General features: G+C 37.2%; 1 protein-coding gene across 3 annotated transcripts in view; it reads right to left on the minus strand.

The window, feature by feature from the left end:
* Positions 1–15,785, minus strand: part of trappc9 (trafficking protein particle complex subunit 9) — a 241,169-nt gene that overhangs the window by 81,239 nt on the left and 144,145 nt on the right. For all 3 annotated transcript variants that reach the window (XR_012051061.1, XM_072915618.1, XM_072915617.1), the window contains one exon: positions 3,352–3,462. Coding sequence is in view for 2 of the 3 variants with exons in the window: in XM_072915618.1 (XP_072771719.1) it covers positions 3,352–3,462 (111 nt within the window). In the remaining variant the exon portion in view is untranslated. The remainder of the gene's footprint in view (positions 1–3,351; positions 3,463–15,785) is intronic.

Below are 15,785 nucleotides of genomic sequence, written 5' to 3' on the forward strand. Positions count from 1 at the left end.
AATAATAATAATATACATATAAGTGTAGTACTACTACTTCATATTGTACTGTCTCTTGAAAGATATACTACTGTATAATAATTACATATAAGTGTAGTACTACTACTTCATATTGTACTGTCTCTTGAAAGATATACTACTGTATAATTACATATAAGTATATTACTACTACTTGATATATCACTGTGCCTTGAAAGATATACTACTGTATAATAATAATATACATATAAGTGTAGTACTACTACTTCATATTGTACTGTCTCCTGAAATATATAGTACTCTATAATAATAATAATAATATACATATAAGTGTAGTACTACTACATATTGTACTGTATAATAATAATATACATATAAGTGTAGTACTACTACTTCATATTGTACTGTATAATAATAATATACATATAAGTGTAGTACTACTACTTCATATTGTACTGTATAATAATAATATACATATAAGTGTAGTACTACTACTTCATATAGTACTGTATAATAATAATAATATACATATAAGTGTAGTACTACTAACAGATCCTCCAGGGAGGACATGAGACTCTGAGACACCTCATCACCACTACTTCTCATCTTTGTCATACAACACTGCAGCATGTTGGACACCTCACTTTATCCTGCACTACATGCAGTTTTTGTTGTTCCTCAGCATGTTGGACACCTCACTTTATCCTGCACTTCATGCAGTCTTTGATGGACACCTTACTTTATCCTGCACTTCATGCAATCTTTGTTGTTCCTCAGCATGTTGGACACCTCACTTTATCCTGCCCAACAATCTTTGTTGTTTCCTCAACATGTTGGACACCTCACTTTATCCTGCACTTCATGCAGTCTTTGTTGGACACCTTACTTTATCCTGCACTTCATGCAGTCTTTGTTGTTCCTCAGCATGTTGGACACCTCACATTATCCTGCCCAACAATCTTTGTTGTTCCTCAGCATGTTGGACACCTCACTTTATCCTGCCCAACAATCTTTGTTGTTCCTCAGCATGTTGGACACCTCACTTTATCCTGCCCAACAATCTTTGTTGTTCCTCAGCATGTTGGACACCTCACTTTATCCTGCCCAACAATCTTTGTTGTTCCTCAGCATGTTGGACACCTCACTTTATCATGCACTTCATGCAGTCCAACAATCTCTGCAGCTGTAGCAGGGTATAAAGGTGGTCACCATGGAAACAAGCTTTGTTTGAAAAGCCAATGCAGTGAGGTGTGTGTGTGTGTGTGTGTGTGTGTGTGTGTGTGTGTGTGTGTGTGTGTGTGTGTGTGCGCGTGCGCGTGCGTGCGTGCGTGCGTGCGTGCGTGCGTGCGTGTGTGTGTGTGTGTGCGTGTGCCAGCGTCTTCAATTGGGCCCTCGAGACGTCATGATGATGATTCCAAATTATTTTTGAATATCTGACAAAATGATGGCTGCAAATGTGTCAGCATCTTCTGGACAGTCAACATCTAAAACCCGCCAATCACTCTTAAAATGCATCTAAAACCCGCCAATCACTCTTAAAATGCATCTAAAACCCGCCAATCACTCTTAAAATGCATCTAAAACCCGCCAATCACTCTTAAAATGCATCTAAAACCCGCCAATCACTCTTAAAATGCATCTAAAACCCGACAATCACTCTTATAACGCATCTAAAACCCGCCAATCACTCTTAAAACGCATCTAAAACCCGCCAATCACTCTTAAAATGCATCTAAAACCCGCCAATCACTCTTAAAATGCATCTAAAACCTGCCAATCACTCTTAAAATGCATCTAAAACCCGCCAATCACTCTTAAAATGCATCTAAAACCTGCCAATCACTCTTAAAATGCATCTAAAACCCGCCAATCACTCTTTAAATGCATCTAAAACCCGCCAATCACTCTTAAAATGCATCTAAAACCCGCCAATCACTCTTAAAATGCATCTAAAACCCGCCAATCACTCTTAAAATGCATCTAAAACCCGACAATCACTCTTATAACGCATCTAAAACCCGCCAATCACTCTTAAAACGCATCTAAAACCCGCCAATCACTCTTAAAATGCATCTAAAACCCGCCAATCACTCTTAAAATGCATCTAAAACCTGCCAATCACTCTTAAAATGCATCTAAAACCCGCCAATCACTCTTAAAATGCATCTAAAACCTGCCAATCACTCTTAAAATGCATCTAAAACCCGCCAATCACTCTTTAAATGCATCTAAAACCCGCCAATCACTCTTAAAATGCATCTAAAACCTGCCAATCACTCTTACAATGCATCTAATACCCGCCAATCACTCTTAAAATGCATCTAAAACCTGCCAATCACTCTTAAAATGCACCTAAAACTGCCTACAATACTCTATTGACATCTCTATGCAGACTATTTTGACTTGTGTCAGAGTGCTAACTAGCTGGTGGTGTATCTGCATGTCATTCTAGACTAAAGATGTCTCCCCTGGATAGTTATTAGTTGTGAGCATTAAGTGAGAAGTTGGTCTTGTTGCATTGACTCTGTGGACCAACACCAGCAGCTGACATTGCTGACTGTGGGAACTTCACACTGGATTTCAAGCAACTTGGATTTTGCTCCTCTCCAGCCTTCCTCCAGACTCTCGCGCCTTGACTTCCAAATGAAATACAAAACTTGCTTTGGTCTGAAAACAGGACTCTGGACCACTCTGCAACTGTCCAGTGCTTCTTTTCCATAGCCCAAGTCAGACGCTTCTAGACATTTTAGAGCACTACATGCTTCCATCTGTTGAAAAGCTCTATGGAGATGATGATTTCATTTTGCAGCATGATCCAGCAGTGCTAAAACCACCAGTAACTGGTGTACTGACCATGGCATTACTGTCCTCCATTGGCCTGCCAACTCCCCTGACCTGAACCCCATAGAGAATTTGTGGGGTATTGTGAAGAAGAAGCTGTGCAAAAGGATTCCCAACCAAGTACTGAGTGCATTAATTGACATTTTCAAATGTTTGATTTAGTTTTGCTGTTATAAATCTTTTTTTTTTACTTGGTCTGAGGAAATATTCTAATTTTTTGAGATGGGATTTTTGAGTTTTCTTAAGCTGTATGCCATAATCAGCAATATTAAAATAATAAAAGGCTTGCAATATTTCAGTTGATGTGTAATGAATCCAGAATGTATGACATTTTTGTTTTTTTTTAAATTGCATTACAGAAAATAAAGGACTTTATCACAATATTCAAATTTTCTGAGACAGTCCTGTATTTCTGTTATCAAAACATGTCAAACAAGTGCTGAGAAAAATGAAATAAAATGTGATGGTCTTATATTGAGAGTTCTTTATAGGCAATAAAGCCTAAATACTTCCCATAGTCTTGCCTCTTACCTTTGGCACTCGCTGGCATGAAGAACCAGGTCCTGGTTGTTCTTGGCACTGACGGTGAGCTCGTGCTCTGTGGGGTTGAAGATGTCCAGCAGCAGGTGACACTGACGGGTGCTGTGGACAAATGACTTCATATTGGTCCAAGGTACTCAAGTCAGACACATCATTGGTTGTTTAGGTCATGCATGGGAAACTGGTTGACTAGGACACTCTCTTGTCTAGTGAAGTTGCATGAAAGGAACAAGACTCTAGAAAAATATTATCAGTTTCTAAGCTGCGGTCCATATGTAGTACACTTTTCCACCACGTGTGGCAGTAATGACAACATCAAACAAAGAAGAAGAAGTCTGGAGATAAAGTCATAGGAAAGTTTTGTAAGCGCAAAAATTATGACTAAAGTGGTGAAGCTGTATTTTTATTTTCACTTTCCTTTTATTGACAGTTAAGAAACATATTCATTATTAATTTAGTTCATATATGTTTCATTCAGTTAAAACTGAATTTTTTTAGCATTACGTAACGGAATGTGAATTTTTTTTTCATCTGTTTTTACAAGTCCCTTCTTTTGCAGTATATTTGATGAGTATTTATTGTTATCATCTCTGATGAACACAAGTCATGTGACAAGGTAGTAAGCAGGTTAGATAGAATTATTGAACATGGCTCAAGTCAAGAGTAAGATTATTCATTCAGTGTTCATATTTGAGTGGGCTCCAAGGTCCAAAAGGTTAACAACTCCTATTCTAGGACCACTTGAAATAACTAAATAGGACAGCTCGTCTTATTTAGTCACAAGTATTGTTTTCAAAAGTATCGATACTTTGATATCGACGCTCAAAAATGACACACACATTGTCCCAGAATGGTTAGTATCGAATAGTGTGCAGCACGTTTTCTTCAGCTCGCTGCGTCAATTCTGCACCGGCAAAAACTGAATCAGCTCACAAGAAAAAGGTTTGCCATCTTAATAAAAATGATCCGTGTATATTTATTTACTTGTGAAAGTGGGATTTGGTTGGCCCTGGCTCCGAGAGAAATGCTGAAATGCTCCAAAAGAAAGTTGCTAAAGTGCAAAAAGTCTAATTACAGACCAACATCACTGCTGCCACACTTCTCAAAGATCTTAGAGAAATTGTTTGCTTCCAGATTAAATGTCAGAATAATTGTATATTAGTTCAGGCTGCCCTGCGAGACGACAAAAGCTGTCTTTGTCCTTATCAAGCAAAAGGCCTGGCGCTTGTAAACCTCCACTGTGTGCGATGGTATGCGACGTGGAGGTGTCGGTTTCCCTGATCTATTGGACAGCCACAGGAAGACCTTGTCATGACCCGAGATCCACAAAGCAGAGAGGCACCTTTTCTTTAAACTGTTTATGACCGAGGGCGGCAGCTGTTTATGACCCCCTACCCTTAGAAACAGCTGCAGCCATGTAATCAGGAAATGCCCAAATAAATAAGGAGGCGTGCAACTCCCTCCTCATTGCGGCGGGGCGACATTGTACGAGGGTACAAGTGCACGCGCTCTCCTCATTGAGCTCAATTGAATCCTGTCTCTGTTTGATTTCCTTTGCTTCTTGTCATGTCTAATAGATGTCATCGGTGTTGGAACCTGACATTAAATACAAGTATTAATAGATATAACATTTAAGTCTACATATCACTCAACAACAACAACAGCAATAATTGATTTGTTAGAGGAGATTTCAGAACACATTAAGTATTTACGTAGATCTTCAAAAAGCGCTTGAAACACACGATCGGAAGTTATTATTGGACAAACTGTAAGATACCTGAAGGACAAAGCACAGTTTGTGGAAGTTAACAATAGGAAGTCAAGGACCAATACTGTTTCTCATGTACGTCAATGATATTACCACCCAACTGTTTAAGTCTATTTCATTTCACACAACCTTATTTTATCCAGGACAAAATATTACAGACGTGTTGGAGGTGCTTGAAAATGATGCTTTGATGTAAATAAATTGTCCTTGAACGTTAGAAAAACGAAATGTATGATTTTTTGCAGCAGTAGGAAAAGTGTGTATGGCTCATTATATTAAAGTGTGTATGGCCCAATATATGTCGAAGGAGTTGAGATCCAAAGAACAAAATAGGTCAAGCTTTTTACAATTTGTCATGGAAATCACATATAAATGATACAAAGTATTTAAAACAATTGCTAAATCAAAAAGCATTTCATATTTAGTATAATTCACTGATTTCTCCATATCTAACATTGTATTGAAGTGTGGGTAGTGCCTGTCAAATATATTTCAATCATATCTAACATAGTTGATTAAAGTGTAAAACATATTTCAATCATATCTTCCTACTGCAGAAAAGAATCATTACTGGAAAGTAAAATGTATTAAGTATAATATCCTACAAAGCACATGCATTCTACCAAACAACATTTAAAACAGATTTTTGACACCAGAAAGTCATTTTAATGTGAAAGGGACTTTCTGTTCAGGAGAGAGCACACAGAAGATAATACAAATAATAACAGAAGAAATGAACAAATTAAAAAGATGCTTTGACAAAAACAGACTATCTTTGAATCTCAGTAAAACTAAAATAATGCTATTTGGTAATAGTAGAAAAGAGCATCATACACAAATACAAATAGACGAAGTAGACATAGAAAGGGTAAAAGAAACAAGATTTTTGGGAGTATTAATAGATGATCAAATGAACTGGAAATCTCATAAACAAAACATACAACATAAGGTGGCAAAAAACATTTCAATAATGAATAAAGCAAAATATGTCTTGGGCCAAAAATCACTACATATTCTCTACTGCTCGCTAGTGTTACCATATCTGAGTTATTGTGCAGAAATATGGGGAAATAACTACAAATGTGCGCTACATTTGCTAACCGTGTTACAAAAAGATCAGTTAGAATAATACATCATGTTGGATATAGAGAACACACAAACCCTTTATTTATTGAATCACAAATATTAAAGTTTGGTGATTTGGTAAAATTGCAAACAGCTAAAATGATGTACAAAGCAAACTATAACCTGCTACCAAAGAATGTACAACAATTCTTCTCAACTAAAGAGGAGAAATATAACCTTAGAGGAAAAAATAATTCAAAACATTTATATGCACATACAACACTTAGAACTTTTAGCATATCAGTATGTGGAATTAAATTATGGAATGGATTAAGTAAAGAAGTTAAAAATTGTACTGATATGATCCAGTTTAAGAGGTTGTTCAAAATAATAGTGCTTACAGAGTACAAAGAAGAAGAATTATGAGAAATACTTTCAACCTTATTGAAAATAAGGTTGAAAGTATCTCAGTATGTTAATAATGACTGAATTAATTAATTAATTACATATTACAAAACTGTTGTATACTAATTCATAGATGTTATTTTATTGTATAAAAGGTCAGTAAATGATTCTATATATTTGTAAACGCTTGAAGTGGGAAAGGGGTAGGATTAAATAAGCTTTGCTTCTTCCTACTCCTTTTCGGGCATGATGTAAAATGAAATGATATGAAATTGTGTGATGTATTATGCTGTAAGCGTGTTCATGTTCCAAATAAACTAAAGAAAAGAAAAAAAAAGAAAAATAAATAAATGTATATTGAGAAGAGTATTTCAATCAGAGGTGTTGGAACAAACTTGACAGTGGAATTAAACATTGGGGGACAAGCGGTAGAAAATGGATGGATGGATGGATATTAGTTGAATTGTTGTAAAATTAAAATATGGCATAATAGTCACCAAAATGGAATGCCACTTGTTTGTCAAAATCAGGAGCAGATATTATATCTTTTTCACTTCTTTCTGCTCCTTTTCATTCATATTTGACTTGAATGTTATGTTGATTGTTTATTGTTATTCCTCTCTATGATCTTTTATGAATGAAATAAATCAATGAAGTGAACTATATGGCCTCCCTGTAAAGACAAGAATATCATGTCCATGCGACAGGCCTGAGTTCTGCAGCCCGTCTAGGCGGAGACCACAGCCCGTTAGCTTCAATGACTGTCATTTCTTGTCCAAATAGCCAGGAGCATGCATGGATGAAGATGAAGATGAAGATGAAAAGGAGCGTGCATGGATGAAGATGAAGATGAAGATGAAAAGGTGCAGCAGCAAGTCTGCTTGTCATGTGAAGATCACACGACATTTGGGATGGACATCAAGCAAGAGGAGACAAGATTTGAAGCCTCCTGGTGAACGACTGATGAGAGGAAGGAGAGATCAGCTCCACTGCTTTTACAAATGATATTTCACGTCTGTATTTCAGACAATGGGGATAAGCAGTATAAAATGGATGGATGGATCTGTAATATCTTTTGATTCTGTCTTTGTTTCCACCGTTTGCTCGTCTGTGCGCCGCGAGGGCACCAGAGGGACGATGCTCAACATACGGACAGATTTACTAAAGGTTTGCGTGTACTAAAACGCGTGCAAACCTCATAGCACACGCAAAGCCAATCTACGAAACGTGTGCAAAGTGGATCGCGTCCGTTAAGTGAGCATCCATCTTGTGCTAAATATACGCCCACAATACTGGGAGGAAAATATTCAAATATCATTATTTAGCACACGCAGTGTGATTTAGCAACACTCATCAGCATTTTGCATTTCATTTAGCACTTGCAAACGGACAGTTACACACACGGCTGCAGGGTCAGCAGCCCTTTGAGACACTTGTGATTTAGGGCTATGTAAATAAACGTTGATTGATTGATTGATTGATCAGTGCTCGCGCTGCACAAACAGACCATGAAGAAAAATAAAATAATAGACTTATCGTCTATTCAGCAATTTCCTTTTATAAAGACGATGGAGAAAAATCAAATATTAGTTCAGCAATGTCTTTTTATAAACTCATAGCTGCTAGAGGATTTAAGGAGCTCATTAAAACAAGTACAATTGATTGTTTTGACATCCTTCAGTATTTTTTAATGACAATTCATTTTTTCCCATTGTCCATCCATCCATCCATTTTCTACCGCTTATTCCCTTTGGTCGCGGGGGGCGCTGGAGCCTATCTCAGCTACAATCGGGCGGAAGGCGGGGTACACCCTGGACAAGTCGCCACCTCATCGCAGGGCCAACACAGATAGACAGACAACATTCACACTCACATCCACACACTAGGGCCAATTTAGTGTAGCCAATCACCTTATCCCCAGGTGCATGTCTTTGGAGGTGGGAGGAAGCCGGAGTACCCGGAGGGAACCCACGCAGTCACGGGGAGAACATGCAAACTCCACACAGAAAGATCCCGAGCCCGGGATTGAACCCAAGACTACTCAGGACCTTCGTATTGTGAGGCAGATGCACTAACCCCTCTATTTTTAAAATGTTTCTTATATAAAAAAAACGTCTTTAAAGGGGAACATTATCACCAGACCTATGTAAGCGTCAATATATACCTTGATGTTGCAGAAAAAAGACCATATATTTTTTTAACCGATTTCCGAACTCTAAATGGGTGAATTTTGGCGAATTAAACACCTTTCTATTATTCGCTCTCGGACGTGACGTCACATCGGGAAGCAATCCACCATTTTCTCACTTTCTCACGAACAGGGACGAATTCAAGTTGCACCAGTGGCCCAAAGATGCGAAAGTGGCAAGAAATTGGACGAAATGTGTTCAAAATACGAGGCTGTGGGGAAAGCCGACGAAATGGTCAGTCGTTTGTTCCGCACACTTTACCCACGAAAGCTATGCTACGACAGAGATGGCAAGAATGTGTGGATATCCTGCGACACTCAAAGCAGATGCATTTCCAACCATAAAGTCAAAGAAATCTGCCGCCAGACCCCCATTGAATCTGCCGGAGTGTGTGGGCAATTCAGGGACAAAGGACCTCGGTAGCACGGCAAGCAATGGCGGCAGTTTGTTCCCGCAGACGAGCGAGCTAAACCCCCTGGATGTCTTGGCTCACACCGTCCCTTATGCCACCGAAGATGATCAAGAGAAGAATATCGACCCTAGCTTCCCTGGCCTGCTGACATCAACTCCAAAACTGGACAGATCAGCTTTCAGGAAAAGAGAGCGGATAAGGGTATGTCTACAGAATACCGTATTTTCCGCACTATAAGGCGCACCTAAAAACCACAAATTTTCTCAAAAGCTGACAGTGCGCCTTATAACCCGGTGCGCTTTATATATGGATTAATATTAAGATTCATTTTCATAAAGTTTCGGTCTCGCAACTACGGTAAACAGCCGCCATCTTTTTTCCCCGTAGAAGAGGAAGTGCTTCTTCTTCTACGCAAGCAACCGCCAAGGTAAGCACCCGCCCCCATAGAACAGGAAGCGCTTCTTCTTCTACTGTAAGCAACCACCCGCCCGCGTAGAAGAAGAAGAAGCGCGCGGATATTACCGTACGTTTCATTTCCTTTGTGTGTTTACATCTGTAAAGACCACAAAATGGCTCCTACTAAGCGACAGGGATCCGGTTCATGAAAAGACGCAATCTCTCCATCCGCACACGGATTACTATTTCACAGCAACTGCCTAAAGACTTTCAAGAAAAGCTGGCTACTTTCCGTGCATATTGTAAAAACAAGATAGCTGAAAAAAAGATCCGGCCAGAGAACATTATCAACATGGACGAGGTTCCACTGACTTCTGATATTCCTGTGAACCGCACTGTGGATACAACGGGAGCACGTACGGTGAATATTCGCACCACAGGGAATGAGAAGTCATCCTTCACTGTGGTTCTAGCTTGCCATGCTAATGGCCAGAAACTTCCACCCAAGGTGATATTCAAAAGGAAGACCTTGCCAAAAGAGACCTTTCCAGCCGGCGTCATCATAAAAGCTAACTCGAAGGGATGGATGAAGAAAAGATGAGCGAGTGGTTAAGGTAAGTTTAAGTTTACGCGAAGAGGCCGGGTGGCTTTTTTCACACAGCTCCGTCCATGTTGATATACGACTCCATGCGCGCCCACATCACGCTGGTTTTTAATATATTATTAAAGTTTGACTGACCTATCTGACTGTTTTTTTGACATTCCTTTAGCGCAGTTAGATGCGGCTTATAACACGGGGCGGCTTATAGGTGGACAAAGTTTTGAAATATGCCGTTCATTGAAGGCGCGGCTTATAACCCAGGGCGCCTTATGGTGCGGAAAATACGGTACATCGAGTGGCTTTTGACCAGCTAGATTCAGCCTGTTTTGTTGACATTAGCTCTTTATTCTTTGGCTACAATGGACCTGAAGGCCCATGTTTTTGTTTACATTTGCTTATAAAATGTAATGGTTAAATAACACTGTTTGTATCTCTAAAGCTGTGCTTTGTTGAGCAGAAAGTGGAACATGTATACTGTATATATATTGTATATTGTATATTGCCATTCAGTGTTGAATGGATGAAATATATGTCAATTGTTGTAAAGACTTATAAAATGATGGCAGATGCAAGAAGAAGGTGGAAATGAAGGTGTTGCCCGGCCGCCTCCAGGCAGCGCCCAATCTCGCTCTCATCCGCTTTCCCGTCTCCTCAATCCCGAGGTTAATGGAGGATTACGTTTGCGCTCGCCCGAGTCACTAATAAACTGCCACGGCAATTAAAAGAGCATATTTTTTCGGCCCAGCCATGTTTCTTTAATTGTCTTGTTGTCTCTGTTGGCAGACGTGATTAACAAGCCCGAGCCAGCTACTGATTTATGGGCCGGGGCATTAAGCCGGGCGATCAATCAGAGACACCCGATAAGACTCATTGCTCTGCTGGCGGTCAACATGGGAGAGTACAAACATGTCTGCTTTTTAAACATGTCTGCTTTTTTAAACATGGGAGGGTACAAACATGTCTGCTTTTTAAAACATGGGAGAGTACAAACATGTCTGCTTTTTAAAACATGGGAGAGTACAAACATGTCTGCTTTTTAAAACATGGGAGAGTACAAACATGTCTGCTTTTTAAAACATGGGAGAGTACAAACATGTCCGCTTTTTTAAAACATGGGAGAGTACAAACATGTCTGCTTTTTAAAACATGGGAGAGTACAAACATGTCTGCTTTTTAAAACACTTTTCAACTGGCAAATAACGCTCATTTGAAAGGCCAACATCAAGTGGCTCTCCCATTTCATTAAGTTCACACACACACACACACACACACACACACACACACACACACACACACACACACACACACACACACACACACACACACACACACACACACACACACACACACACACACACACACACACTATAGGTGTGGCCACATTATTCTCTGCATTTGACCCATCACCCTTGTTCACCTTGTGATAGTATCACACTGTGTCTTTAATACTGTGATAGTATCATACTGTGTCTTTAATACTGTGATAGTATCATACTGTGTCTTTAATACTGTGATAGTATCATACTGTGGCTTTAATACTGTGATAGTATCATACTGTGTCTTTAATACTGTGATAATATCATACTGTGTCTTTAATACTGTGATAATATCATACTGTGTCTTTAATACTGTGATAGTATCATACTGTGTCTTTAATACTGTGATAATATCATACTGTGTCTTTAATACTGTGATAATATCATACTGTGTCTTTAATACTGTGATAATATCATACTGTGTCTTTAATACTGTGATAATATCATACTGTGTCTTTAATACTGTGATAATATCATACTGTGTCTTTAATACTGTGATAGTATCATACTGTGTCTTTAATACTGTGATAATATCATACTGTGTCTTTAATACTGTGATAATATCATACTGTGTCTTTAATACTGTGATAATATCATACTGTGTCTTTAATACTGTGATAGTATCATACTGTGATAGTATCATACTGTGGCCTTAATACTGTGATAATATCATACTGTGATAGTATCATACTGTGTCTTTAATACTGTGATAATATCATACTGTGGCCTTAATACTGTGATAATGTCATAATGTGGCTTTAATACTGTGATAATATCATACTGTGGCCTTAATATTGTGATAATATCATACTGTGGCTTTAATACTGTGATAGTATCATACTGTGTCTTTAATACTGTGATAATATCATACTGTGTCTTTAATACTGTGATAATATCATACTGTGTCTTTAATACTGTGATAATATCATACTGTGTCTTTAATACTGTGATAATATCATACTGTGTCTTTAATACTGTGATAATATCATACTGTGTCTTTAATACTGTGATAATATCATACTGTGTCTTTAATACTGTGATAGTATCATACTGTGTCTTTAATACTGTGATAATATCATACTGTGATAGTATCATACTGTGTCTTTAATACTGTGATAATATCATACTGTGGCCTTAATACTGTGATAATGTCATAATGTGGCTTTAATACTGTGATAATATCATACTGTGGCCTTAATATTGTGATAATATCATACTGTGGCTTTAATACTGTGATAGTATCATACTGTGTCTTTAATACTGTGATAATATCATACTGTGTCTTTAATACTGTGATAATATCATACTGTGTCTTTAATACTGTGATAATATCATACTGTGTCTTTAATACTGTGATAATATCATACTGTGTCTTTAATACTGTGATAATATCATACTGTGTCTTTAATACTGTGATAATATCATACTGTGTCTTTAATACTGTGATAGTATCATACTGTGTCTTTAATACTGTGATAATATCATACTGTGTCTTTAATACTGTGATAGTATCATACTGTGATAGTATCATACTGTGGCCTTAATACTGTGATAATATCATACTGTGATAGTATCATACTGTGTCTTTAATACTGTGATAATATCATACTGTGGCCTTAATACTGTGATAATGTCATAATGTGGCTTTAATACTGTGATAATATCATACTGTGGCCTTAATATTGTGATAATATCATACTGTGGCTTTAATACTGTGATAGTATCATACTGTGGCCTTAATACTGTGATAGTATCGTACTGTGGCCTTAATACTGTGATAGTATCATACTATGGCCTTAATACTGTGATAATATCATACTGTGGCTTTAATACTGTGATAGTATCATACTGTGGCCTTAATACTGTGATAATATCATACTGTGGTCTTAATACTGTGATAGTATCATACTGTGTCTTTAATACTGTGATAATATCATACTGTGGCCTTAATATTGTGATAATATCATACTGTGGCTTTAATACTGTGATAGTATCATACTGTGGCTTTAATACTGTGATAGTATCATACTGTGGCCTTAATACTGTGATAATATCATACCCTGGCCTTAATACTGTGATAGTATCGTACTGTGTCTTTAATACTGTGATAGTATCACACTGTGGCCTTAATACTGTGATAGTATCATACTGTGGCCTTAATACTGTGATAGTATCATACTGTGTCTTTAATACTGTGATAATATCATACTGTGGCCTTAATACTGTGATAATGTCATAATGTGGCTTTAATACTGTGATAATATCATACTGTGGCCTTAATATTGTGATAATATCATACTGTGGCTTTAATACTGTGATAGTATCATACTGTGTCTTTAATACTGTGATAATATCATACTGTGTCTTTAATACTGTGATAATATCATACTGTGTCTTTAATACTGTGATAATATCATACTGTGTCTTTAATACTGTGATAATATCATACTGTGTCTTTAATACTGTGATAATATCATACTGTGTCTTTAATACTGTGATAATATCATACTGTGTCTTTAATACTGTGATAGTATCATACTGTGTCTTTAATACTGTGATAATATCATACTGTGTCTTTAATACTGTGATAGTATCATACTGTGATAGTATCATACTGTGGCCTTAATACTGTGATAATATCATACTGTGATAGTATCATACTGTGTCTTTAATACTGTGATAATATCATACTGTGGCCTTAATACTGTGATAATGTCATAATGTGGCTTTAATACTGTGATAATATCATACTGTGGCCTTAATATTGTGATAATATCATACTGTGGCTTTAATACTGTGATAGTATCATACTGTGGCCTTAATACTGTGATAGTATCGTACTGTGGCCTTAATACTGTGATAGTATCATACTATGGCCTTAATACTGTGATAATATCATACTGTGGCTTTAATACTGTGATAGTATCATACTGTGGCCTTAATACTGTGATAATATCATACTGTGGTCTTAATACTGTGATAGTATCATACTGTGTCTTTAATACTGTGATAATATCATACTGTGGCCTTAATATTGTGATAATATCATACTGTGGCTTTAATACTGTGATAGTATCATACTGTGGCTTTAATACTGTGATAGTATCATACTGTGGCCTTAATACTGTGATAATATCATACCCTGGCCTTAATACTGTGATAGTATCGTACTGTGGCTTTAATACTGTGATAGTATCATACTGTGGCTTTAATACTGTGATAATATCATACTGTGGCCTTAATACTGTGATAGTATCATACCCTGGCCTTAATACTGTGATAGTATCGTACTGTGTCTTTAATACTGTGATAGTATCACACTGTGGCCTTAATACTGTGATAGTATCATACTGTGGCCTTAATACTGTGATAGTATCATACTGTGTCTTTAATACTGTGATAATATCATACTGTGGCCTTAATACTGTGATAATATCATACTGTGATAGTATCATACTGTGGCTTTAATACTGTGATAGTATCATACTGTGGCTTTAATACTGTGATAATATCATACTGTGGCCTTAATACTGTGATAATATCATACTGTGATAGTATCATACTGTGGCTTTAATACTGTGATAGTATCATACTGTGGCTTTAATACTGTGATAGTATCATACTGTGGCTTTAATACTGTGATAGTATCATACTGTGGCCTTAATACTGTGATAATATCATACCCTGGCCTTAATACTGTGATAGTATCACACTGTGGCTTTAATACTGTGATAGTATCATACTGTGGCTTTAATACTGTGATAATATCATACTGTGGCCTTAATACTGTGATAGTATCATACCCTGGCCTTAATACTGTGATAGTATCGTACTGTGTCTTTAATACTGTGATAGTATCACACTGTGGCCTTAATACTGTGATAGTATCATACTGTGGCCTTAATACTGTGATAGTATCATACTGTGTCTTTAATACTGTGATAATATCATACTGTGGCCTTAATACTGTGATAATATCATACTGTGATAGTATCATACTGTGGCTTTAATACTGTGATAGTATCATACTGTGGCTTTAATACTGTGATAATATCATACTGTGGCCTTAATACTGTGATAATATCATACTGTGATAGTATCATACTGTGGCTTTAATACTGTGATAGTATCATACTGTGGCTTTAATACTGTGATAGTATCATACTGTGGCTTTAATACTGTGATAGTATCATACTGTGGCTTTAATACTGTGATAGTATCATACTGTGGCTTTAATACTGTGATAGTATCATACTGTGGCTTTAATACTGTG

This window comes from Nerophis lumbriciformis, linkage group LG21 (genome assembly GCF_033978685.3).
Source record: "Nerophis lumbriciformis linkage group LG21, RoL_Nlum_v2.1, whole genome shotgun sequence".
Classification (NCBI taxonomy): domain Eukaryota; kingdom Metazoa; phylum Chordata; class Actinopteri; order Syngnathiformes; family Syngnathidae; genus Nerophis; species Nerophis lumbriciformis.